The sequence below is a fragment of the Alligator sinensis genome, unplaced genomic scaffold (genome assembly GCF_000455745.1).
Source record: "Alligator sinensis unplaced genomic scaffold, ASM45574v1 scaffold169_2, whole genome shotgun sequence".
Classification (NCBI taxonomy): Eukaryota; Metazoa; Chordata; order Crocodylia; family Alligatoridae; genus Alligator; species Alligator sinensis.
The window spans coordinates 312,501-339,540 of NW_005842077.1; the positions used below are offsets into that span (position 1 = coordinate 312,501).

Below are 27,040 nucleotides of genomic sequence, written 5' to 3' on the forward strand. Positions count from 1 at the left end.
TGCCCCTCCTATGTTTTGCCTATGAGCATGGGGACCTGTGTCCCAGATCTGCATGGGGCGGGGCGGGCTGTTGCTGTGGGCTGGGCCCGGCCCCCATACCCATGCCCGTGCCTGGCTGGGCAGCCCCCGCCTCTGCCCCATCCCCACTCCCTCCCCAACTGCTGGGGCCTTGGTCTGCCCCCTTCCCTGACCCCTTCCACCACAACACATTTACCAGCCAGACCCAGCTGCTCTCCTGGCCACACGTGGCATTTATCAACCACATGAGTTCTGCATACCCCCCCGTGACCTTTTAAAGTACCCATAGGGGTACACATACCACTGAGCTACTCTGTAAGTACAAGGAAGAAATTGCCCACTCAGTAAACTGCAGTAAATAGAGGGAGGAGCAATCCACTTCCTGTGAGGGGCAAAGTACCTTGCACTTAGAGAAGAGAAAGTACATGCACACAGGTAGTTATTGAACAGTAGCTAACATAATCCACACCCTAGCTTGCTTTGTCATAGGGGCACATTTACTTGATCCTGTTAGTGTGCACTGGCCTAAAGCCTCATGCTAGTAAATCTTTTGCAGCAAACAATTATCAATTCAGTAATAGCTACTCTGAATTGGTTAGCTTCCTTCTCACTTTCCAAAAAAGCTTTGACAATACCTGACTTAACTCATTGCACATTAAACTTAAATTTATATTATGCCCATCACTATGGTTATGATGATCATTTTAAAGTAACAGATGAAGGAGGGATGCCTCATGAGCAGGACAGTTCAGGTACTTCCAATGACATTTCTGCATCCTGGGACACTGTAAAGACACCTTTGCACAGCCTATGCCAGGGGAAGTGATAGGTATGAGGTAGGCTTGTTAGGAGAGGGATCATTAGTATTGTTCCCTTCACTCCCTTTGTGCCTCATAGGGAGACCTTGCCTGGAAATGTAACTTGGTTACATTTTGGTCCGTTTTTATATGGACATGTCTCTCTTTGTGACTTTCACACAGGCACTTATGACAAGTGTAGGCTGTTCATTTGGTAGTACCTGCAGATAAATCTGTGGAGGGGGAAGGGGCATGGGGGGTGCAAATTGAGGCCCTCACAGTGAGGCAGCGAGTGAGTCTGGGGGTGCTGCCCAGCCAGGGCAGTGAATGGGACCCTGGGGCTGGGGGAGTGGGTAGTGGGATGAACCCATGGGCAGCTCATCCAGGGGATCAGCATCCCACTGCTTAAAAATGGTGGTGGGGGCGCTTGGAACTAAAGCTCATCAAATGAACTTTAGTTCAAGCACCACCTTCACCATTAAGCACGGGGATGCTTTTAGGAGCAGAGCCAAGTGGGGCAAAGGTAGAGGCAGGCTGCCTGCTATGGTCTTGGGGTAGTCCGCCCTGCTGCCTTTGCCCCAGGACCTGTGCACTGGCTGTGCCGTGTCTCCTGCCCGCCCAGTGGTGGGAGGCACAACTCGCCACCCCCACTGCCACCAGGGAGGCAGAGGATGTGCAGCTGGGCACCTGGCTCCCAGGACAAAGGCAGCAGAGTGGAGAACCCACATCCACCCCATTCACAAATCCAGGGGGTATATGCTCCTCCTCGTCTCCCATAGGGGTGTGCGCAGGAGCAGGGAGCCACCGCCTCTCCCCACCTTGCCCATGTCCCCTGGATGAGCCACCCATTGCTCTGTCCCACTCCCCACCCCAGCCCCAGGGTCCCATTCACTGCCCTGGTTGGCAGTAAATTCACCCAGCCCCTGCCCCTGCCCCAGTCTTTCCCTCACCATGGAGGCCTCTATCTACCCCCCACGCCTCTCCACAGACTTACCTGCAGGGCACTGCTCTCCACACTGCCTGGCTGCATTCCTGGCCACGTGCATGCAGCATCCAGGGGCCCTGGCCAGAAGGCATATTATATTTATCGGTACATTATCAGCTATACCGGCCAAAAAAAGCCGATAGCCAATAAAGTTAATTTTCCTTTTATCATTTCTGATCCAATATGGCACCAATATATTGGTAAACCTCTAATTTTAGACTCAGCTGGCAGTTGTATGAATGATCAAACAAGAGAGCAAAGCAAATCTATTGATTTTATTAGCTACCAAAATGGGCCAAAACCAGCTCTGTGTAAACAGGTAAAATCTACTGAAGGAGTCCAGGTTCTACAAGTTAGATATGCACCCTAAATCTGCTACTTATGTGCATGTTGAGTCTTCAGTTACATCATTGTATACTCATAAAAGAACAGTATCCATTTTTTCCGTTATGAACTTACCAAGTAAACTGTTTGCGAGAAACAGTGATGCACACACATTCATTACCTCTCATTTTATTGGGGTCTGTGTGGTGTACAAGCATATTCAATAATGAGAGGTGTCATAGGTGTATAAAAATTCTACAATACTGAAATCATCTCGGATCATATAATTAGTCTTATCATCATGCAAACACACAAGGGAGCAGCATTAGTTGTGCGTGACTTCTGAATGCTCAATCATGTAACTTTAATATTATCTTAACAGGAATATTCTTTAGCTTTTGTTCAGTGAGGCTGCACAGGAAGCCGTGCACGTACAAACTAGATGTGTCTGGCCATTGGGAGCAATGATTCAGTGAACTGCAGTGGGAAAAATCTGCTAATTGAAACCTAGATATAGGTCTCTCATTTGCTGGAAAACACAAGGTGCCCCAAGTCAATTTCCTTCTCACTTCATGGCAAGTGAAGCCAGTGAGCAAGTCCTAGAGAGAAATTTTTTAAAAATGGAAGATTTTGGAATGTCATTTAGACAATTACAAGCAACACCCCCCTTCCCAATTTTTACATGATATTTACTTTCTGTTGCAGTTATAAACCAGTAGTTATAACTATAAGAAGGGAATATGCTATTTATAGCAAATATTAACCAATGAAATATTGCATAGATGTAGGTTGGGTACTGGAACAAGCTTTGCCACATTTTTATCATTACTGTAGTACTAAAGAGCTCTCCTGCTGACAACAGTAAAATGTGGTTTTTAGCCTTTACATTTTTAGTTGCCCCTTAAACACATTGCAAATTGCAACTTAAATTTGTAATTCTATGGATAGAATATTAAAAAAGGGGGAAAATATTACCCTATAAAATGGCTAAAACACAAAGCTAAACACACTACAAGAAGTAAGCAGTCATATTTTGCCATCCTGTGTAGCAGGGGCATGGTCCTCTTCTTGGATCTCTTGAGGATGTCTTAATAAACTACGTTCTGTCCTTGCAGTGGCAGGACATTGACAGTGTCCACTAGGGCTGTGTGAAATTTTGCCAAATGTTTCATTTCAAAGCTTTTTCGATGCGTTTCAAGCTGGAAACAGCGAAATCGAAATGAAACAAAAAGCTTCGAAACAGCTTCAAAACAAAATGAGGCCACTCGAAACATTTTGAGTTTCAAAGCAACCCGGTGGTGGGAGGCAGAGTGCAGCCCGGTGGTGGGAGGCGAGGAGAACCAGGGCTGCACTCTAACTGGCTCCACCAGACCCACAGAGCTCAACCTGCACTCCCAGCACTGCTGGAGTCCTCCTGGGGGTGTGGGCCCCCAGATCTGTGTACCGGATGATAGGAGGCTGCCACTGCTGCCTGGGGCCAGTGGCAGCATCAGTCTCCTGTGCCCAGCAGCAGCTTCCTGTCATCCACCGCAGATTTAGGGGCCCGCACCCCCATGAGGAGTCCAGCGCAACCTTCCCGGGGGCACGGGTCCCTGGATCTGTGCCGGATGACACGAGGCTCCCGCTGCCGGCAAGTGTCATGAGTTTTCCTTTTAAGAGTTTGAGGTGCAGTTTCCCAGAAACCTCTCACCTATCTCCTTGAAATTTGGCAGGCTTCATGCCCTCAGAAGGGACTACCATTCCTGCAATTTGCATCCAAATCAGGAAAGAAATGACAGTTTTAGGCATTTTCATGATTCCCCATTATAGCCTATGGATGAAATGTCAAAACGCATCAAAACAGCAAAACAGTTTTGACAAAACAAAACAAAATGATGAAATGAAACACTGTCCCTTTGAAATGGCGAAATGGATGTCAAAATGAAATGTTGTTGTTTCACTCAGCCCTAGTGTCCATGTCCCCCTTCTCTACCCATGTCAAGTTGTTTTTTATATTAAAGACAGTGTACTTGGCAGTTGTGTGAGCGCGCAGTTCACAAAATTGTTAAAAACATGTTAATCTAACATTTCTCTAGGATGGTTTAGATAGGCATGATCCTCCCTTGAATAGGGGGTTGGACTGGATGACCTCCTGTGGTCCCTTCCAGCCCTGCTTTTCTGTGATTATGAGTCCATACAAGGTGTAGACAAAAGACATAAAGGAGTCTAATGTGCAAGTAATAGAAGTTACAGTAGGAAGAAAATGAGAGAAAATAGAAATCAGATTAGAGTTGTCGGTGCTTTGTGCTGTACAATAATCTTTCCACTGCAGAAATGTGGTGTCTGCTTGCTTTGTGGCATTCCAGCCTAAATTGCTAGTATAGTATATGTTTAGTGGGACCATTTTATACTGAGATTAAATTGGCTGACAGGCACACACTGAGGGACCTATGCCAAGGTTAGATCCATCAGCATCCTCACAACTCTAAGGAAGCTAAAGAATGGCAATTAAGTATAAGATAACCACAAGGAAAATCAAAGCTGTAATTTTATAGAAATTGAGAGGAACAAGCTACAAAACAACAAGAAAAGATTATGAATAATTGTTAATAAAACTTGAAAAAAATATTTATCGCCTTAAGTTTTTCTCTGGACTAGTGAGTTGGATGGCAGTAAATAGATGGAAAGTGATACGTATATATTAAAAATAAAAGTGCAAATAAATGTGACTTTTCTCTCTTACCATACAAATGCACACGGATGTATGACTAGGAATACTATTGACTTAGCCCAGTAGCAGACACAGAGTTGAGTATTTGCTTTCTTTCAGACAAAACTCAAATTGCAGTGGGAGTTCTACATGAGTCTTGCCCCAGATAGCTCAATAAAGTTAACCAAATTACTTGATTTACTGGATGTCTGATCACTTGACAGGTAGTAAAAGATGCAACGACTGATAGCTGAAATATATAAAGTGTGAAAGAGGGGTAGAAGGCTTACTCTTTATTGACAGTGAGCACTCACAACTTCAGAAGAGGCCAGTGGGTCATTAGAGAAGTCAAATATGCAGTTGCTGACACCCAGAAATATCAAATACATGGAATCTTGTTTCTCTCTCTTCCCCATTTGCTGACGTTGACTGCATTAGCTAACAGGTACTTGGGTTATTTTTACTTCTGGAAAGCAAACTAGCACAAAGACATCATTTCTTGGTAATATTCCAATGCATTATTGTATGCTTGTGCGCAGAATTTATCATCTGATGTTCCTTAGTAACTCCATGTGCCTTTTTGCCTTTTAGCTTGTTACTGACTTATTGGAATTCTGTTTCTACACCTTCCGAGAGTCTCAGGCACTGAAAGTTGAGTTTCCAGCCATGCTGGTGGAAATCATCAGTGACCAGCTACCAAAGGTGGAGTCTGGGAATGCCAAGCCTCTGTACTTTCACAGGAAGTGATGGAAAATGTCTTAATGGATGAACTTTGCCTTAAGTTTCCCTGTGTTATTCCACACTCATGAAGGACCCAAGAAACCACAATTAAACATGCTATTTACACTTGTTCAACAGTCTCTGAATAGTAGAAAATCATGTGAAGGGTTTGGGGATTGGAAGGCAGTTGACCTGGATCTGGCAAGACCTAGATGTCTGGAAATTATCCCCTTTATACTCAAAACACTTAGGAAGTGTTCCCGTTCCTCTGGATGAAAAGCCATATCTAGTCAATAACTCTTTGATTTTGATATTTTAACAGATGGAAGTTTTAAATATGCCATGTAGTTTCTGGTATTGTTTGCTTGTTTTAAAAGGGTTCAAGGACTAATACGAACTTTTTAAAGCTTACCCTTGGTTTGCACATAAAATGTCAAGACAATATGGGGCATTAATATTCTTTTCTTGTAAAAAAAATATATACAAAAACCCTAATGTGTAAAGTAATAACAGAACATTTGGTGTGGAATACTCTTGTTATCCCCACCTGAGGCATTTGTTATCCCATGTTATCCATCATAGGTGATAATACACTGTGTTAAGTGTCCATTTACTATTTAATTAAAAAGGATAAGATGTTAAAACAAATGCCCCAGTTTCCATTTATAGTATCTATTGTGCTGGCTTTACAAATAATTTTTCGCAGTCTTGCTGTACTGTACATTGCTGTATGTATAAATTGTGAAGGACCTGAAATAAGGTGTAAGGAACTTTTGTAAATGAGACAAAAAAATCTTTAATGGTTAATAGGATGAATGGGAAAGTATTTTTGAAAGAATTCTATTTTGCTGGAGACTATTTAAGTACTATCTTTGTCTAAACAAACAAGGTAATTTTTTGTAAAGTGAAATGTTCTGCATGCATAATGAACCGTTTACAGTGTATTTAAGAAAGGGAAAGCTGTGCCTTTTTTAGCATCATATCTAATCTACCATTCTACAGTGTCTGTTGTAAATACCCACATTTAAACCTTTTTCAGTTGTATTTAAACCTTTCTACTTTTCTGTACATTTTTCTCCTTTTTGTCTACTGCTTGCCAAGTGTATGTGACTTGACCACATTTTAGGAATTCTGCTTTGGATTTCTGTAGAAACCTACATTATGTCACGTTTGCAACTTTATGGAGGTTTCATTTAACAAGACAAATTGCAGTCTCCCAAAAGCTTTTGCCAGCTATATGATAAAGTGAGCTTTCCCCTGTACTCCTTTACTCAAAGGGTAAGAGTAAATCATGAAATGTTGAATAATTTTGGGGGAAAAAAATAAACCTTCCCAAATTCTTTACTTTTTCCTTTTACAACTGAATGCATACAACGTCTTAAAGGTCAGATTACAACTTCTGATTGTGCAGCGGGAGAGTGAGCTCTGAGTATGATGAAGGGAACGTGCAAATCACTACAGTAAGTAAACTAGACAGATATGGATTGGTGAAGCTGAATGGCAAGATGCTGATACTGGCAGATTATCTAGGTAGGGTTTCAGTGATAAATTTCAGTGATAAATACAATTGCTGTTTTAATAAAAATCAGACTTAAGTATGAACAGGGAGAAATATTCACACTAAAAGTTGAACTTGAGGTTTTTCTCAAAATTGTTGCGTCTGCGGTCCAACCTTTCTTGGGGCAATTTGCATCATTTCACAGTTTATAAATAAAAAGAATAATGTTGGAGTAGAAGAAAGGACCGTGAACTCCTCTGAAGTTTACTATGTGCTCAGTTAAGTAGAAGAGATTTTCAGAGTTAGAATTCCTAACTGTCCTGGCTGGACAACGCTGACATTTTTAAAATGCATCTCTTTGAGCCAATCCGAATGGAGCATTTTTTAACCAGGTTAAAAATAAATAAATAAATAAATAAATAAAAAATCACACCCCCTTTTTGATTCTAATCTCTGAAGCGAGACCCAATCAACACTACTTGTCTTTTTAAATGACACCTGCCTTATGCAATGGATAATCTGTACAGACTGTATTCAAAGAGGGGGTTTTTATATCTGTTCACACGCACATGCATAAATTATTCAGTTTTGGACATTTAATTCATAAGCAGGTGTTTAAACAGTCAACTGACCTGCACAGCAATATGAAACCCAAACTTCCAACGTGAAATACACAGAATGCAGACCGGTTGCTTACTGTAAAGAACAGTCATAAAACCAGCCTTTCGTTTGCTTTTTCTTAAAAACAACAAGCCTAAAATTGTATATTCTAAGCCAGGTTCTGGATGAATACAGTCGGCAGTAGCTTTTTATATTAACAAAGTTACTGGCTCTTTTTCTGTCTCTAAGTAACTTTGCTTAATTAAACTAGCAAAGCCATATTCTATACTTCACTGTTAAATGCCTGTCCCGAGTCCAAATTATCTGTTTGCTCTTATTTTTGTACCTTATTGCTTTAATCTTGGTTTGGTACAATTCATAATTCACAGAAACTTCATACAATTAATCACACTAAATTAGTTTTAAAAAAGCAATTTTTATCTTTATGCAAAAACGTATGTCTGTCTTTGCAAACAATTGTAAGCAGATTACAATAAATCCTTTACTTTAATCACCTGTTGTTTATGAAACCATTCATTGATTTTTGTTAAAAATCACTTAAGTAGTGGATATAATTGGATATAGATGTTCTAAGAGGCAGTATTCTCTTATCCAGAACACTTAAGCAGAATAGCCATCTCACTTTTTTATTGAAAAGAAATGTACAGCAAAAATAGTTTTTAGCTACAACAAAGAGGTTAAAGTATTTTAAATTTGTTTAGAATGAAATAGGCATCTGTCTCCTGCAAAATAAAAAAAGATAAACTTCAAAATGTCTGTTGTAAAAATGGACTTATGTTGATTGAGCTAATTTATTTTGTTGCAAGGAAAAATGGGGATATACAGCAAAAACATTGTATACACAATTAAAAATGTAAAATAGTTTTAATGATGTACTTCAGTTGGTATTTCAGAAATACTACATCACATTGTGTAACTATTTAGTTGCACAAAGTAAAATAGAAGAAGACTAAAGTTTGCAATATCAGAATCTTATTAAAAGATACTTTACAATCAATAATGCAAAAAGCTAATTCACAGGGTGGTGTTTTCACTGACTTGTTTAAACCATTTATGAATTTAAACAATTCTACAGTTAATGCACTTTTAATTGTTTATTAAAGATTGGACTTTTCCTTTGGTTTTTTTTTTTTTAGAGCAATGTTTTCAGCTGGAGGTCAATGACTTGATAAGATAGACAGCCGTTCTGAGGCCAGGAAACTCAGTGGAATGTTTAAGAATTCTTGACGTTTAAATAGATTCCTGGATGAAAAATAAAAGCAGCCAGCAGTATGGTGTAAACAGTAAAATCTATGCATAATGATGCATTTATAATTAGGGGTTTGCTTCTGTATGTTAAAGCTTTTTAAATAAATAGAAAATATTGTTTGGTCTTTATGTTAATGTCTGCAAGTACCTATTATTTTTTTTTTATATATAAATTGTACAAATATACATGAATTAAAATGGTTTGATTGCAAGAATCCCTTGCACTTTAATCTCAGCTAACTGATAGTGCATTGATTTCCGTGGAAACAAGCCTGTGTGTACTTCTAAGCCATAAATTAGACTTCATGAAATTAGCTAAGTTACATAACATTGTATTCTCCTTCATACACACTGACCGCATTTACACATGTACTTTACTGTGCAGTAACCACAATTACTGTGCAGTACAGGCGGATGGCTATATGTGCACGCTCATACTATGCAGTAAAGATGGTGGCTAACACCGACTTGAGCATAAATTTGATACCTGCATTACACAGGTAACAAATTTACACCCAAGTAGTTACTGTGCAGTAATGCATGCATAAATACCTTACTGAGCAGTATCACTGTGTGTACTGACTTGGGACTAACTTTAGTCCCAAGTCAGTCCATAAACAGTGTTAATGTGCTTTAACACCTGCACGTATAGACACTGGCCTATTCCCACTTATTGTGCAATAATTTACTGCACAGTAAATTTAAGCTGGTGTAAATGAACATTGTAGACATGCCACCAATGGGCTTATCTATTTTTACCAGCCTCTAAGAGTGGGTGTTGGTAGCGCTCACATTGGTGAGTGGGGATGGGTTGGTGGGCCCACACCCAGGGAGCTTCCTTTATTCGCTTCACTTAAGCAAGTTTGGCAAGTATGTTTTCCAGAGGAGCTGCTGTGCCTATTCAAGACAAAAGGTAAAACACGTTCCATACAGAAAGAGAGAGAAAATGAAAATCTTTAATACAGTGGTCTCTGGATTTTGGTAGTCTCACCTGTATTCTCACTTGGAACATCCTCCTCTAGGACAGGCATCTTTATTGTCCATGAGCATAACATTTCTGCCCAAGGAATACATATGAAACCCAACTCAACCAAAACGTCCATTTACTTCAGCAGGTTGTGTCTGAAGTCAGGACTTTTAAGTACAGACACAACACTGAGGCAGCAACAATCTTGGACTTCTCTTGTGCCTGCCCAACACTATCAGCAAGAAAGATTATGTAATAGTGGACTCAGCAGTGTTAAGGCAAAATACCACATTTTATTGCATACAACAGGTACCTTTTCCTCTCAAATCAGCCCCCCACTCAAAATTGGGGTGTGCATATTATATGGAGAGGCTGATCTTCTGCCTGGAATATAAGTACCCTGCTTTGATTCCAGCTCCACAGTGCAGCAGGTATGGCAGTAGTATTCAGGCAGCTGAGGGGGTCAGCTGACTTAATGGCTCATTGTTCTTCCTTGCAGAAGTATTAATGATGGTCTCTCCTTTTCAATGGTCTTGATATTCTGCTATTCAAGCTAAGCTTTCCTGGGACAGTTTTGCTATCTGCTAATTGCTCCTGGTTCTTTTCTGCTGTTTTCCAGCCCTGGAGACTCTTCAGCTCTTTTAAATAACATAGGTGCAACCATGGAGACCAGTCTTCAGCAGCAGCTAGGGTTTCAGTTTTAGTTAAATAGGAAAGGGAGTGACAATCAGCTGAAGATTAGGCATTTCCCCTGCTCTATGCAGCCAGAACTTGGGGGCGGGGAATTTTTCTTCAGCCTGCCTTTCAAAAACACAGTGCATATTATACTCTGGGGTGTGTTGTATGAGAGACAATATGGTGACTTCCCAAATGTTTAGAAGCTGAAAAAAAGAGATGCTGGTCTATAGATGCTACATCCAACAACACTGCTGTTACACTTTTATATTTTGAGTAAAAGCCTTATGGAGCACAGAATCACGTGTCCAGTAGTGTTCTAGTCCATACAAGACTTAGATGGCTGCAACATTTATGGCCACTTTTTATATTACAGTTTTGTTTGCAAATATCAACAAGAGTGAAGTTGAATTTGTGTTTAACTCAGTACGACAATTATAGCAGAGGACTCCAAAAAATAAATGTCAAGGCATGTTCAGAATTTCATGAAATATAGGTACGATAGTTTTGGTTTTGGGGTTGTTTTTTTTTAACTTCAGCTAACCAGTGTTTAGCATTGCTGCATCTGAAGCCTTAGCCATGTTCTTTGTCTGTAATATAAAATGCATCCATTGCTGACAAATTGGCCAAGAATGGGGCAGCAGGCAGAACAGCTCGAGTATACACCTAGCTAAAACACTCCAAGTCATCTTCAAGGTGCAATAGTGATGATCCTCAGAGTGACACTGCAGGCAGATCAACAATATTTAACCAGAACAGGAACAATTCAATGAACTGTAATGTGAACATTTAATTGTTTCAGTTCTATTCTGTACGCGGCTGTGTAATCCAAAATAACTGTGTCATTCTTCAATGTGGCTTAAATGAGTAAAAAAGGAAAAAAAATAAAAAAAGAGAGAGAGACACGTATTATATCAAAATAAGAGCAACTTTATTCCAAAGTATGTCTATACACAGACTTGGGCAGAAATAACCAAAAGTATTACTGAATTATTTCAGTTCCAGCCATCATGTGGATCAGTCCTGATAGTTCAGCAAGGAAACCTTCTGCTCCAGAGGAATACACCGGAGACAAAAAAATGGAGGGAAATCTGCCAGGATTATAAGGGAGGAGAATGTCTAAAGCTACTCAGTGACTTGAGAGAAACATAGGACTTCTAAAGACAATGGAGTGAAAATCTGTCTCCTGGGGACCAGAGCTGAATGCAGCCCAATGAGGGGTACACACAAACATTTCTAGAGACCCAGACGGTCCCAGAATCCTAATTCTACCATCATTACTTGGTGAAGGTAGGCAGAGGCCTCTGTCTCATGGTCCAGGCATCATTACTTGCCAGTGAGAAAAAAGAGCAGGGCAATATGAAAAGAACACTAAAGCTTCTGAAAAAGATAAAACTACCTTCATTTTCCTAACAGATTCACTTACTCCAGTTACTTCATCCTGCAAAGTATACTGCTCTAATAACTTTAAAAAGCCCCCACCAATTGCAAAAATTCAGAGATACACCCACACCAACTAAAGAGTAAACTCCAGATAGGACTCTGGTTGGAGCTGTGCCAGTGCTCATGCTGCAACAATAGATTACCAGTATAGGAAACCCGCTGCTAAAAACGAATAGCAGGGGCTCTTCTGAATGAAAGTGAAAACTGCTGCAGTGCTGAAAAGCCTGGCCATAATGGAGAAGTCAATAGAGACCTGTGCTCAGCTGATAAAGAAACCAGGAAGGAATAGCATGACTATTACTTGCTGTAGGAAATGGGAGGAGACAATAGGAACAAGAATCAGGTTGCAATGACCGAGGCAGAGCTGAAGTATAACCAACACAGAAGCCAGAGTTTAAACCTACCAGAGACCAGACAACTAAGAGCCTTGTCACACATTCACTTGCAACAGTTGCAAATCATTAAAATTAGTATGTGTTAGTATGTGCAACCCTCACCTGAAAGGGAACAACTTTTCAACACCAGGTGGGCACTTAACACATGCTAAACTGCTTGAATTTGCATCTGCTTGTGTTTGAACTATACTTAGTATGGATGAAATTATATGTTAGGCCAAACTGAATCTTAACTTAAAATGTTAAGCAGTAAAGAACGTGCTGTGAGCAGTCACACATTAAGGGTTAATACTGTTGCTTGTCTGCACCGATCTGACTTAGCATTAGGGGGCTAGTGATCAGGAATGTGGCTAAGGTGTCAGTCAGCTGGGCTCTGTCCTTGCTTTGCAGGGTAGGGCGAGGGGACTAGGGCCATCCTGGGATACTGAAGGATTACAAATTGCTCGTTTAATTTCCTTGCAGAAGACTGAAGTTCCCCTAACATGAGCTATCAGCACAGCCCATAATTAAGACTCCCCTTAAGTAGCATAACTTTGGGAATCTCAGAGAGCACTTAGCATGAGTTGAAGAGCTTTACCATGCAGACATTCATACTAGGTGCTCTTAGTATGGTCTAAGTGTAATGTGTAACTTTACCCTAGGTGTTAAGTTGAATGTGTGACACACCATCTTAATATCAAAACTGCTGGGTAAAGGGAGCTAGAGGTCTTGAGAGGTTATGTTAACCTGCATAATACACAGCAGTATCTTTGCACCACAGCTTGCACCGTTTGTCAGGGAAGACAGGTTGATCATCTCCATAGCCAATTCTCTGATCTTGTCCTCCCCTCTAAGTCAACATTGCTTTAGTTTTCTAATCCTATTGCACAGGGAAAGAAAGAGGTAAGGAGATAAGAGGTAGGTCCCATGCTTCTAGGAAAGGAGGTAAAGCACATTAATGTAATAGGAGGAATGAGAAGAAGCTCTGCTTTCTTATATACACTCTGCCCCTTTCAGTATCGTGCGTCTCCACATTGCCTAGTAAAATTGGTTATAGTGCTGACTGTCAAGAATACACCACAAATACCTATAAAGAAAGGGAGGGCTGGACTACCACACTAGCCATATTTCATAGCTTTCCCTAAGCATTAATCAGAGTCTAAGCTGAGGTGAGAAGCTTCATCTTAAATTGCAGATTCACCACAACTGAATACTTAGGAGCAACAGGCAGCCTGATTAACTTACTAGCTAGATCAGAACAAGGCTGGCTCATACGCTCGCTCTAAGATAAGATGACGTCAGAAAGAAAAATGGAATTGGCTAAGTTACCTTTGCACGGTGTAATGCTCTCTTCCTCTTCTTTGGGTCCCATGTGGCCCCCAAAGGCTACTGAAAGCAAAGAGCCTAAGATAACAGGAGGCTCAGAACGTTCCATGTTATCCTTTCCAGATCTGAAGGCAATGCAGCAAATAGGGTCATGGATATGCGTGGAAGAGAGACACCACAATGTCTTGCCACCTTCCTTTGTGTTTAACTAAACCCTTTCAACTAAGTAGAAAAGTGAAATAAAGGAACACAGGGCAGGGCAAAATATACTTTGGGCTAAAATATCAGGCTGGGTTGACTGAACCTTTTGTCTATTGTTCACAGGATGAGAACAACTGCCAAGGCTTGTAACTTTCAGAGTTGCCACAGCCTAGCTGATTGACAAGGAACTGTCATAGTCTACTGGTCCCACTTCTATGCTATTCAAAAACAAAATGAATTACATTCTCCCCATACTTCCAGACACTTTCACCAGTTGACACCAACGGGAACGCTGAGAATATCAGTAATCATGAATGCAATGTACTGCCTTCAGAACGCAGGCGCGTGACACTGAACAACTCCTCTAGGGCACAAGTGAGTCTGCACGGCTGCAGTCCCACTGGTCCCTACTCAATGATCAGAGAACACAACACTCGGCCAAAACGTTGTCTTTCCACCTGAAAATATCTGAAAGAAGGATGCTGCTATATATTGCTGTGTTAGCAGTGGGATTATTTCCTGAATACTGCAAAGAAAAGAATTAAAAAGTCTCTTCTCCACTACAGTATCCCAACAACTCCAGTGTTTTAAGGTAAGGATTTTTGTGGGTGATATCTTTCATAGGAGGGATGTAGCTTTCAGGTACCACTGTACTGTTCCTCAGGTCTCAGAAAAGAGGAGACAGCAGAACTCATCCAATATGTTGGTCATACAACCTATATGCTGATAACCTTCCATAAAGAACTGCCTTAAAGCTGTCTGGTAGAGTCACTCTCTCAGATGCAACAAAAATATACTAAACCTCATGGCTTAGAAAAGAGCCATTTGGATCTGGAGAGCCGCACCAACTTGGCCCACCATTGCTCCATCTGGAGATCATTTGTGGAATCATCCTGAGGATCTCTACAGTTCTGGGCAATGGAACAAATAATGGTGTTCAGTTAAAACTTAAAAAGAAAAAAAAACATCTAGGAGAGCATTAACCATTGAATGCATAATTTACTGCATTACCTCAAAGGGCTTATAACTTACTATATCTGCAACATTTTTGCCTTGTAAAAAAATTTATGAAGCCCAATTTGTTATTACAACCTATTTATCATTGTGCTACTCTTATATTCTTTTAGACAGACTTTCTCTGAGGGAGGGAAACCATAAAAGTTAAGGACAAATTGCTGTGGGAACTGAGAGGTATATGGCACAGTTTACAGCAGAACCAAATTATGATATCCTTACTATGCACGTGGGTTGGTGTGCTACTACTTGAATAGGCCTACAAATGCGACTACTTCAAGACACTGCTCAATGCAATTAAGAAATCCAGAGCTTGACACTACATGGTTAAGAGCTTCATCTTTCTTGAAGTCACTGGGAATAACTCCCAATGAATTTTACTGGTGCAGCTTTTGGTTTTGAGTGCTTCTCAGCTTTGTTGGTTCAGATGAGGTATAGTATATCTGCTAACAGTGACATTTTCTCTCTTCTTATGAACTCCAATATCCCATGGTACAGAAGAAGGGAAATAAGGTAAGATTTAAAACAGATGAAGATGATAATAGAAGAGTCAGGATTTGAGACGTATATTATGAAGTTCATGGACTGGCCGTGAAATGAGTGTAGTGAGTTCACAAGTGAACTGTCTCTAACATACTAGAGTGAAATAAGTGCTACTCATCTTCCAGGACATTAATTACCAATTGAGCAAAAAGACCTCATTTTATGGCATTCCCCTTTATCTGGTAAATGGTCTAGGCATCAGTGGGCAAAAAGGTATTGATTTTGGTGAAAAGGAAAGCACAGAAGGGGGAGACAAGGGTACATGCAGACCCCCTTTCAAATTTATTTCCCTGAGAGAACAAAAAGGAAGAATATTGGAGGGTGGGGGGGGGAGGAACAGGGAACAGGGTTGAGTAACAGGCTGCAGGCACAGAGAAAGGAAGGGAAAGGGAAGGCCACACACAACTCCAGCCAGAGCTGTGGTATGAAGTTGAGAGAGTGAAGTGTACATAGATCTTCTGGCATGGAGAAGGGGTTGCAGGGAAACCCTGTAATAAGGGGAGAGAGGAGAATGGCACCCAGACAGCCCCTGACTTGGGGCTGCAAACCCAACCTGCAGGGACAACATTGTATGTTCTGTTGTTCATGGTGGTTAGAGACGTCTGCAAGTAAGATGTCTGCTGTCAGTGAGGAAGGTTCTCCTTCCCCGCTCTCCTGCCTGTTGAGAATAAGCAATGCCTTGCTATTTACTGATTCTGCACACACAGCTGCCAATAATTAAGAAAAGTGTATTTTAGTTAATAGTTTATATAAACAGCTTTCTGCAACACTGTGCTTGATGGACAGTTATCAAGACAAACAGCAAATACAATTTTATTTTATTTACAGTGATTTTTGGAGTGGGAAAACTACTGTGAAAACTGCACGTTGTGAACCCAGGAGGTCCTGGAGCCAGCGGGTACATGTTCATGTGTTTTATCTTGATAAAATACTTTGAATGAAGCCACACACATTATACAAATGGAGCTGCACGTGGAAAATTTTGTGGGCCCTTCTTTATGGGTTTTACTTACTGATACCTGTTGTCCACCTACTGCTTCTTCCCTCTCAGAAAATAAATCCTGTCACCAGCATTAAAGCCTCTTTGTCCAATCTCTTGTCAGAACCAGAAAGAGATTCAGTTAATACAATTGAGCAGTGGATATAAATACGGTTCTCTAAAATCTCAGCTTCATGAGAACCTGGACAACAAAAATACTCGTCGGCTGACAGCAGAGCCAGAGTTCATTCAAAACTCTGAATTAAAATTCTAGATATTCTGCAAACAAAAAATTTCCTATAGTTCTTTACACATGTAAAACTCCCTTTATAAAATTAAAACTACTTCTCCAACCCTTAATCCCCTCTCCACTCCCACCCCTAAAAAACCCTGAAGAATCACAATTTTGCAATTCCTATTTGGCAACATTGTATGTCTTTAAACAGATTTTTATCTTCATCCCATTATCAGGCTCTTCACAGACTAAAAACAGTCACCAAAGCAAAGAGAAGTGACTATAACAAAAACTCATGGATACCATGTACACCTTCTGGGCGTTCAGTGCAGAGAGCTATAGAAATTGCACATAGTTTTCTGGAATAAGTCCTCTCTTGCCATTTAGAGTTCCTTCTAGCCATCCTGGTTCTCTGGATAATTGCACTAAAATAGGAAGATAAAAAAAGACCTAGTTATTGAACTATTTTTACAGTGTATTTGTGTTCAATTTGCTGCTTCAATTTTTTTTTCAACTCTCCTTACAAAAAGCCCAGAAAAAAAATATCAGACCATTTGCACAGACCAAGGGCGCCAAACACCTAGCTCACAGGCTGGATCTGGCCGGCAGAAGCCCTTCATCTAGCCGTAGGGAATTTGGGGGCATGGCCAGCAATGGCCTCCTGTGAAATGCAGCTTTTCCTCTCCCCCCAGCAGCAGGCATATGAGCAACCCTGGGACACCAGATAAGTTTGACACCCTAGTATACAACATTCTGGACAACATGGGGCAGGAAAAGGGCTAGTATCTCACTGCTTTTTTTAAATACTTGTACTCGTTTTCAGCCGAAGGTGGCCTGTGAAATCCAAACTGGGATGTTTGTAATATTCTTCTAAAGGAGAGTGGAGTAAGATTGGACAGGGGTGTTGGCTGGTCTCAGGATATAGGCAGACAAGGGTAAATCAGATATCTTTTATTAGACCAACTAAAATTGCAAAGAAGAATTTTGCCAACTATTTTAGTTCGTCTAATAAAAGATACCAGATTTACCCAAAGCACCTTGTCTATAAGATTGGGCAATCATTTTTGAGGGGTTGGGATGGGGGAGGTTGTTGAACAGAGAGATCAGGATATTTATCTGGTGAAAGGAAGCTCTGGAAGGATTAAGGATAGAAGTGCAGGAGGCTGCAACTTAAGGTACAAAGAGAAAGGTTTGGTTTTGGCTCTCATCAGGAGTTTAAAGCGATAAAGTAAGTTTAGAAGCCTAGTGGGGACTGGCTAGAACTGCTGTCAAGCATGATAAGGACAAGTTAATAGCTAGGACAGAGCAAGGCAAGGCAAAAAAAAAAAGAAGCAGCCAAAATAAGACATTTCCATATGTAATCATTCTACTGATCACTATAAGAATTGCTATATATTATCTTCTTTGCAAAGCTGTAATAACATCAGCCTCCTGCAATTTCTGTGTATGCCTCCTGGGTTGACATTTTGTTTCTACAGTTGCCTGAATAACAAAAGTTTAAACAAAATAGTGCAACACCTTTGTTTAGGGCTTAATGGAGAAGTCTGACAGCTTTGAGCTCAAGGTAAACGTCAGACTGGGTTATACTATATGCAGTTTAAGTTGAACATGTGGAAGGAGGCGGGGGGGGAGGGGGGACACACAACTCAAATCTCATAACAAGGAAGTGCCATCTCTAGACAGATGAACTAGTTGCATCTCGAGTCATGCGAGGGCCTATCACTTCTGTGCTGCCCTTGACAGCTCACTGAGAACACCCCTGCCCACTCACATGCACAAATCTGGAAAGAGGCAGTGGAGCCACATTGAAGGTGTCCCTTGCCTCAACTCTTGAGATCAGTCTCTGTCATTTGACAGCAGTAGCAGGGCCCCTTCAGGGTGGGTTCATCGCATCATGTCCTGCTATGTTACTCATAAAAAAAAAAGTTTGCCCTATATGCTTTCCTTCCCTAGGTGGGTACTATTGCCAGTTTATATGCAAACCATGCTGCTCAGACAAGTACAATAAATGAAATGTATTTTTAAGAGGACTTAAAAAATCAGATAGCAAACCTGCTTTTAAATGACTCTGTTACACTTTCCAGTCATGGCAAAAATCTAGGAGTGTATTCACAATGGAAGGTTTTGATTAAAAATTTGCCACAAAAAAATAGTACATAGAAAAGTACCTTTTAAGCATCTCTGAGCACACAGTAACTTCCAGTGCAATTAATAATTAGCACGCTCTCCCTCCCTCCCTTTGTCACTTTCATCCCGTGATTATACAGTACACACAGACTTGTACAGGCAACGCTCTTAACTCTACCACAAACCTCCCTCTGGATATCCCACCACCACAGCTGTAATTCTACCACCTCGAGCAAACACAATGACAATGCTAACAAAGTCCTTCCCCTTTTCTGGAGTGAACATATCAGCATGACTGGCCGCCACAGGTTTGGAAGCTTATCTTTATTAGAAAGGAACTTGCAACCAAAAGAACAATAGAGAGACAAAGACAAAAAAAAGAGAAAAAAATCCCATCAAAATATTAAACTCTTCCTTGCACTTTGGAATTTAAAGTCAGTATATTATTTGGGTCAGCCTGGTGTGCAGACAAGATGAGAATTTGGATAGATGGTCATATTTGCAATTCGAAGGCCCAGTTTACCATCCAAAATTGTGTGATTAGTTAGATTTGACATTGTGTTTAAGAAGAAAGGGGTCGAGGGCACCTCAAAGTGAAGTTCTGAAACTGGTGAAGAGGAAATGTTTGATGAAGTACACAAAATAATTGGTCTGGCAGCAACATAAGTTAATTTTAAGAGAAACATTTTTTTTTTTTTTTTTTAAACACAAGTTGATTTTTTCATACCAAAACCTAAATAACACAACCTTGGGATGCAGCCCACAGAACCAGCCTCGGGTGACAGTGGCATTTTGTCACTCAAGGAGGATTAGGAATGGACTGGCAAAGATGCTGCAGAGTCAGAGTCCACAGCAAGTGCAGCACAGCTTTATTTAAGAAGCACATGCAGCAAACATCCTGTCGGGCTCAAGGCAAAACTATTTGTGCTCACAAAGCCTGACAACACTTGTGTGCATTATAAAGACTAAAGATAAGGACAAAGCAAGTAGGACAATGGCCATGTCAATACTGCTTCCACAGAACTCCTGAGAGGGAGCCCTCAATATGGTTTCGCTGCCTTGTTTCCCAGTTTGGCACATATGGAGCGGGAGTAGGTGGGTAGGTGTGCTTCTTGGCAGCATACTCAGGAAGGCTATGAAAGCAGCCCAGACATGTTCAACAGGACTGCCATGTTGGGAAATGTTGATCTGTTCCTCACTGTGTGGGCAGACTGTTGGCACTTAATTTTAAACTGTCTTCATAACTGTTCCATTTATTAACTGGTCCATTTAGTAACAAAGGAACAGCCTACAGACGGGCTTCCCCACAGGTCTAGAGAATAATAGGGCACTACTGATGTAGTACAAATGAAGGAGATGCCCAAATTGCCAGCATCTTCCACAAGGCAAGTGAGAACAAAAAAAGGGAATGGTCCACAGGTCAACCTATTTTAAATTCTAATAATCCACTATTCCCTATTACTATTTCTCCTAAGTATACTGTACAAACACGTTCATTAACAGTCTTACCACATTCACTGACTCTGGGATTGCACACAGTGCGCATGCTCTCTTTAAAGCACGGGTTGTTTAGATTCATTTTTCCAGCAATCTCCTGCTCAGGAGAGGTTCTTCTGCAGTGTCCCCTTTCTGTCATTCTCTCTCAATCAGCAGTGATTACAGTCCTTAATACTTTCTCGGGACCGCTTCATTTAAAAATACCTTGCTGCAAAATCTAAGCATTTGGCCTTAAAACGACTATCCATTATTGGACTATGGATCCCATAGGATTAAGTTCTATATTGGCTGGAGACAAGAAGCCAAAATATTTGTAGTTTAAAAGATATGGGGACACAAAATTAAAATGAACTGTGACACAATGACATTAAATGGTATGTGGAAAAAAAGGAACTGCAGTGCTGGCTACAGAATGAATGTCTAAAGTTACTATCTGTCGAGATAGTGGAATAGCAGCTGGACTTCTGAACCCAGAGCAACAAAGTTTCTCCTTGTTTTTGTTTCTAGGATCCATTTTATTTGCCCCTGTTATATTAGTTGAGGCACCATCTTTTTATTGGGCAGATGTCTGTCACCTGAAAAGATCAAACTGCCATGGGAAACTATGAAAAAACACACACAAAACCCTGAGACATGTCAGAATAATATTTCTCTAGGTAAGCAATTGAGAGGGTTTCCTTTACATCTGTAGTATGCCTTGTCTTCTTTGAATAGTGCCAATGCTAAGTAGATATTTAGGCCCAAAGCTTTCTCCACAGGGGGACTTTAAACTTGACACCTGGCATCTCTAGCCATGCTGCCAGATTGGGGGTGGATGCACAGGGGGGAATGAGAGGCTCCTAGGGAGGGAGAGGGAGTGGGGGGGAGATGCAACAGATAGATGCTGGCTGTGTGGTTTTGATAATTAGCTGACTGCCTGCCCTGAACTGGACCTAGAATGATTCATGGTTGGGGCTGATATTCAGCTCTGGATCTGGCACCTGACCCAGGACTATCCAGCTAGGGCCAACAATTAGGGGATTGTGAGGCCTGTGTGTGGGGCTGCAGCACTCAGTTTTGACCTTGCCAGTGCAGAGAGTACCCAGGATCAATAATCCCAGGTTCCTGCACTGGCAAGTAGCAATGGTGCGACAGGGATCTGATCCCCAATTCCAAAACAGTGCCTCCTGCCATGCATGTGTGGCATGGCAGAAGGCACAACAGTTGGGATCAGGGACCAGATCCCACCTCGCTATTAAAAGAACGTGTGCCAGAGAAATCTCATTGCAAAGAGAACAGCAAGAGCAAACTGCATTTTGGAGACATCCGTCCTACTGGGCAGTGCTGAGGCTTAGAAATGTTTGGAGCAATTTCTAAGGATAAGTCTACAGGAGAGATGTACAAATGTTTAAACAGGTTAAGATCAATATGGAGCTAAAGCACATTTCTAAACAGCTCGCTGCTTCCAAAGTAATTCCAAAACCCTGAAATCCATGAGGAGAGAAAGTATTATCGAATGCATCAAGCATGGGACTAGCAGCCAAGAGATCTTATTTTTTGCTCTGCTGCAGATTTGCTGTGAGATCATAAATGACACAGTTTGCTTCTGTGTTTCAGTGACTCTGTGTAAAATGGAGATAATTAATGCTCCCCAATGCATAAGAGCATTGGTAAGGTGCTCTGAAATGTGCAGATAAAAGGCGTTGGAGGAATGCAAAGGAGTATCACCATAATATTTTATCCCTGTTTTTCTCTTTTGGCACAAGGATTCTGTCCATGTACCATTTAATATTACATCAAAGACCAAGGTGAAGTAGTCCTCCAGGAAGGCTAATCTTTCATTCCTCGATACCACGTGCTGAATATGAACCATTGTAAAGCCAGAGCATGAACTGGTGAAGAAAAAGCCTTAGAAGGCAAAGAGCAAGAGACTAAATAAGCTGATGTGTTAAACCAGCAAAGATACTGACAGGCAGAAAAGGCAGGCTGCATCTTCCATACAGAGAGAGGCCCCATGTCACCAGGTGACTGAGTGATACTCATAGAAACTATACTTTTCCTGTGAAATGTGTGAGAACTAAACCATTTTGCTAGTTTCCTTCTCCTTTCCTCTCAAAATCTTGATTCAAGTTTGCCAAAAGACATCTAGCCAAATGAGTTAGGAACTGCCAGCATTTGAACTGAAAGCACTTGCACAAAATGTCTAGTAATGCTAAACTGGCATACATGGAGTTGTGTAAATACAACTCCATGTTGTATTTACACATGGAGAACAACAAAGAACAAAGAAGTGTTGTTCTATGCTTTTGGAACAACACTTAATACATTGTTGTCTCCAAGAAGGCAAGATTTCAATGGACGCTGGTTTGATTCTTCTTTCCCGGGACACTGGGAATGATGGTCTCTGCAGAAATATCCTGCTCATGTACTTATCTAAAAACTGCCCAAATTCTTCCCAGCTGTTTCCTTATCTAGCTGCAAAGTCCTCCAGCTCTGCCGCTAGCCAATTCTATGTTGCCAGTTATGTGCTGTCAGTAATACAATCTGCCAGGATCAAAAGAGGTGGGGACACCCTACAGTAAATTAAGACTTAATGACAACACCAGCAGTGTTGTTCTTCTGGTTGTATGATTCACTTGTAAGTATTGTGTTCAGATGTCCAGCAAATGACATCAATCCTTCTTACAAACTTGAATTAGAAAAACAATTTGAGGTAGATATCAGCTATTATTCTCAAACACTAAAAGGGAAAACTGAGGCATGGAGTAACAGATTACACCTATTTTTGTACCAAACACTTAACTTCCACAATTGATGCAGTGGTGTATTGTGATATAAGCCATCATTTAAAGCCAGGATGAGCAGAAGGATTTTGTCCATGACTAACTGGTGGGAGAGAACTACTGTAATCGTCACTAGAGGCCAAAGACAAAAGCAGAAGGAAGGGAAGGAAAACACAGAGGAGAGAGGAGGGAAAATGGGAGAAGGAAATAGGCAAGAAGCCAGAAAACAGCAAGGAGAGGTGACAGAGGTACAAGAGAAATAAGAGAGATGGATAAAACCCTCCCTAATGGAAGCAGTGCTCTTATCAGACATTAATTTATCAGTTACTTTAATGGTTGATACTAGCTGTATGTCAACTTGATTGATGCATTGTCACTTTGATAGTTAAGGTTATTGGTAGAGCAGCAGAATTGATGTATTATTACTTTAATTCTTCATTTGGGGGATTATTAGGGCATGTGGGGATTTAAATTGAGTAAGTAAAGAACCTGAATTGATTCACTGGAGTCTGGTTTCAGTATAAATGCACTGGGGTTAGATGGCATGATGGGGAGGAAAGAGAGAGAGATACCTCTGTGAAGGAATTTCACAAGATTGCTGAGAATAAGGAAATGGCTTTAAATATTTAATGTATATGAAACCCCTAAACACCTTTCCATTCTGATAAAGCCTATTTGTGCTATGTCTAACTATGAACAATTATGCACCACTGTGTTATCCTGATTACCATGTTTGGTTACCACCTTGACTATATTTCTTATATACTGTTCCCTTCTCCTTGCCCATTGCCTGCCTGCCTGTCTTATCATTTATACTGTAAGACCATTGACTATGCCAACTTTATGGTTGTACAACACCCAGAAGAGCAAGATGATATAAAAACAAACATATAAAACCCCACAGGGACTCCATAAGTGAGGCTATAATTAGCTTTCAACTATAAAAACTTAATTTTATTCGTGCTCACTCCCCTCACTTCCTCCAAACAGACACTTTTACTGAAGCTTCTTACATATAGATTCCTGGACTGCAGTGAGTTTGTTTTGGAAAGTTTAAGGCCTAGTGAATTCCTCGTACCTCCTGAAAATGACTTAATTTCGGCCAACCTTGAAAATATGAATTTCTAGAGGACCCAACTTTATTTGAAAAACAAACAGTCTGACAGCTAAGAGCATTGCCCATGCAGCCAAGAGCTTTGGGCGGGTGACTTACTTGTAGGAGTCTACTATAGACCCCCCCCAAGAGGAAGACCTAGATCGGGAATTCAATAGGGAACTGGTCGAAGCCGTGCGCTCCTGATGCATGATCATCATGGGGGACTTCTACTTCCTTGACATCTCTTGGGATGAGTACACGCCCAAATCTGACAGCTCATGTAGCTTTCTCACGTGCATTGATGACCTCTACCTAAGCCAGGAGGTCTATAGGCCAACTAGGGGAGAGGCATTGCTTGATCTGGTCCTAGCCAAAGGGGAGGACCTGGTGAGCGATCTGTGGATCAAGGGGAAGCTTGGTGACAGCGACCATGAACTGGTCACCTTCTTAGTTCACTGAAGAGCAGGCAAACCCCTCAGTAAAACAGAAGTCCTTAACTTTGGGAAGACTGACTTCTGCAAACTGATAGAATTGATCAGTCAGGCAATCAGAGGCCATGCCCCCCCCAGAAAAGGGAGTACATGAGAACTGGTCATCTCTTAAAAACATAATCCTTGAAGCACAGGACAAAGCCATACCAACTCGCAAGAAATGCAGTCAATGGGCAAGGAAGCCCCCATGGCTGAACAAGGAACTGTTGGACCTCATTAAGCTCAAAAGAGTAGCCTACACCAGCTGGAAAACAGGAAACATTATCAAAGAGGATTACTCTGCACTCACCCACACCTGCAGAGAGCAGTCGAGAAAAGCCAAGGCACAAACCGAACTTAGGCTAGCTATGGGGATCAAGGACAACAAAAAGTCCTTCTTCAGATACGTGGGGAGTAGGAAAAAGAACGAAGATAGCACTGGGCCCGAGAGATCCAATGGGGCAACCAACATCAGATGCCCAAGAAAGGGCCAATCTCCTAAATGACTTTTTTGCATCAGTTTTTCACCCTCCCAGGTGGGTCACACTGCCAGGAATGGCACAAACCAATTTGGGAGCAGGTGACAGGCTCAAAATTTATGTGGATCAGGTGAGGGAACACCTTGAGGAACTGGACATTCACAAGTCCATGGGCCCAGACAGAATGCACCTGAGAGTCTTGAAGGAGCTGACAGACATCACTGCATCCCCCTTAGAGAGATATTTGAAAAATCGTGGTGCTTGGGTGAGGTCCCAGATGACTGGAAAAGAGCTAACGCGGTCCCTATCTACAAGAAAGGGAGGAGGGATGACCCGGAGAACTATAGACCAATCAGTCTGACATCTGTCCCTGGAAAAATCCTGCAGAAAATTGTCAAGGGATCCATCAACACCAGACTAACAGAAGGCTGGCTTCTGAATGCCAACCGACATGGCTTTGTGACTAGCAGGTCTTGCCTGACTAACCTCATCTCCTTCTATGACCAGGTAACATGTGCCCTGGACAAGGGAGATGACGTGGACGTCATATATCTGGACTTGAAGAAGGCCTGTGACCTGGTTCCCCATGATGTCCTCATGGTTAAGCTGGGGAAGTGTGGCCTTGATCATCATATGGTCTGATGGCTAGGCAACTGGCTATGGGGTTGGACCCAAAGAATACTAGTTGAAGGGAGCAAATCAACATGGCACAGGGTGACCAGTGGAGTCCCTCAGGGCTCAGTACTCGGGCCGGTACTCTTTAACATTTTCATCAATGATCTGGATTCGGGAGTCAGAGGTGAACTGGCCAAGTTCATGGATGATACCAAAATTATGGGGGAGGGCGGTCACACCGCAGGACAGACTGGGAATACAAGATGACTTGGACACACTATCAAGGTGGGCCGACCAAAACCTGATGGCCTTCAATGCAGAAAAGTGCAAGGTGCTGCACCTTGGTAGGAAGAACCCCCAGCATACTTACAGGCTCAGCAGTGCTACGCTCACTAGCACCATGACCAAAGGGAACCTGGGGGTCTTGATAGACCACAAGATGAATATGAGCCACCAATGTGACGTTGTGGCTGGTAAAGCTAACCAAACTCTGGCATGCATCCACCAATGCATCTCAAGAAAAAACAGGGAAGCCATCCTCCCACTTTACTCAGCCCTGGTGAGGCCACAGCTGGAGGACTGTGTCCAGTATTGGGCCCCCACTTCAGGAAGGATGTGGAGAAGATTGAGAGCTTCTCGTATGATCCAAGGCCTGGAGGAAAGGCTGTACGAGGACAGGCTGAAGGACTTGGGACTCTTCAGTTTGGAGAAGAGAAGGCTCAGGGGGGACTTGGTGGCAGCCTACAATTATATAAGAGGGGTACATCAGGACCTGGGAGAACAGCTGTTCACCAGAACTCCCCAAGGGATAACAAGGTCTAACAGCCATTAACTCCAAGACGGCCGATTTAGACTAGACATAAGAAAAAAATTCTTTCCAGTGCATGTGTCCAGGGTCTGGAACAAACTCCCCCTAGAGGTGGTGCAAGCACCTACTCTGGGCTCCTTCAAAAACCAGGTGGATTTATTTCTTACTGCAGTCACTTGATCCCAGCTGACTTCCCATCTATGGCGGTGGGGCTGGACCCGATGATCTCACGAGATCCCTTCCAGCCCCTAATGTCTATGAAATCTATGAAGAGCATTTGGCCCAAAGTGATCGGGATTTTACCTCAAAACTATCTTGCTTGCATAAAGTAGGAGGGCTGAGCGGGGGAGCAATACAGAGGAAACTGGATTCTGGATAAACCTTGATGATGCCATAGGAAATATAGCAATATGCCTCATGGCTAGCACCTGCTACATTTCAGCAAAAGCCACCAGCTGAAAGACAATGTTCTGTTGGGCTACCATGGAGCATAGCAGCTAGCGGCTGACTTGTGGGACTCTCCCTTTGC

At 41.8% G+C, this 27,040-nt stretch overlaps 2 protein-coding genes across 12 annotated transcripts in view; one reads left to right on the forward strand and one right to left on the reverse strand.

Annotated features, from left to right (window-relative positions):
* NR3C2 (nuclear receptor subfamily 3 group C member 2) overlaps positions 1 to 9,112 on the forward strand; it is a 321,566-nt gene extending 312,454 nt beyond the window's left edge. For 6 of the 9 annotated variants that reach the window (XM_025204304.1, XM_025204301.1, XM_006023707.3 and 3 more), the window contains one exon: positions 5,405 to 9,112. In XM_025204304.1, coding sequence (XP_025060089.1) covers positions 5,405 to 5,560 — 156 coding nt within the window. In that variant the 3' untranslated portion in view covers positions 5,561 to 9,112. The remainder of the gene's footprint in view (positions 1 to 5,404) is intronic. The other 3 variants (XR_003094089.1, XM_025204300.1, XM_025204306.1) reach the window with 3 other exon arrangements.
* Positions 9,113 to 11,541: 2,429 nt separating this feature from the next.
* The window catches only part of ARHGAP10 (Rho GTPase activating protein 10), a 221,633-nt gene continuing 206,134 nt past the window's right edge, over positions 11,542 to 27,040 (reverse strand). For all 3 annotated transcript variants that reach the window (XM_006023709.3, XM_025204307.1, XM_006023708.3), the window contains one exon: positions 11,542 to 17,082. In XM_006023709.3, the coding sequence (XP_006023771.1) occupies positions 16,994 to 17,082 (89 nt within the window). In that variant the 3' untranslated portion in view covers positions 11,542 to 16,993. The remainder of the gene's footprint in view (positions 17,083 to 27,040) is intronic.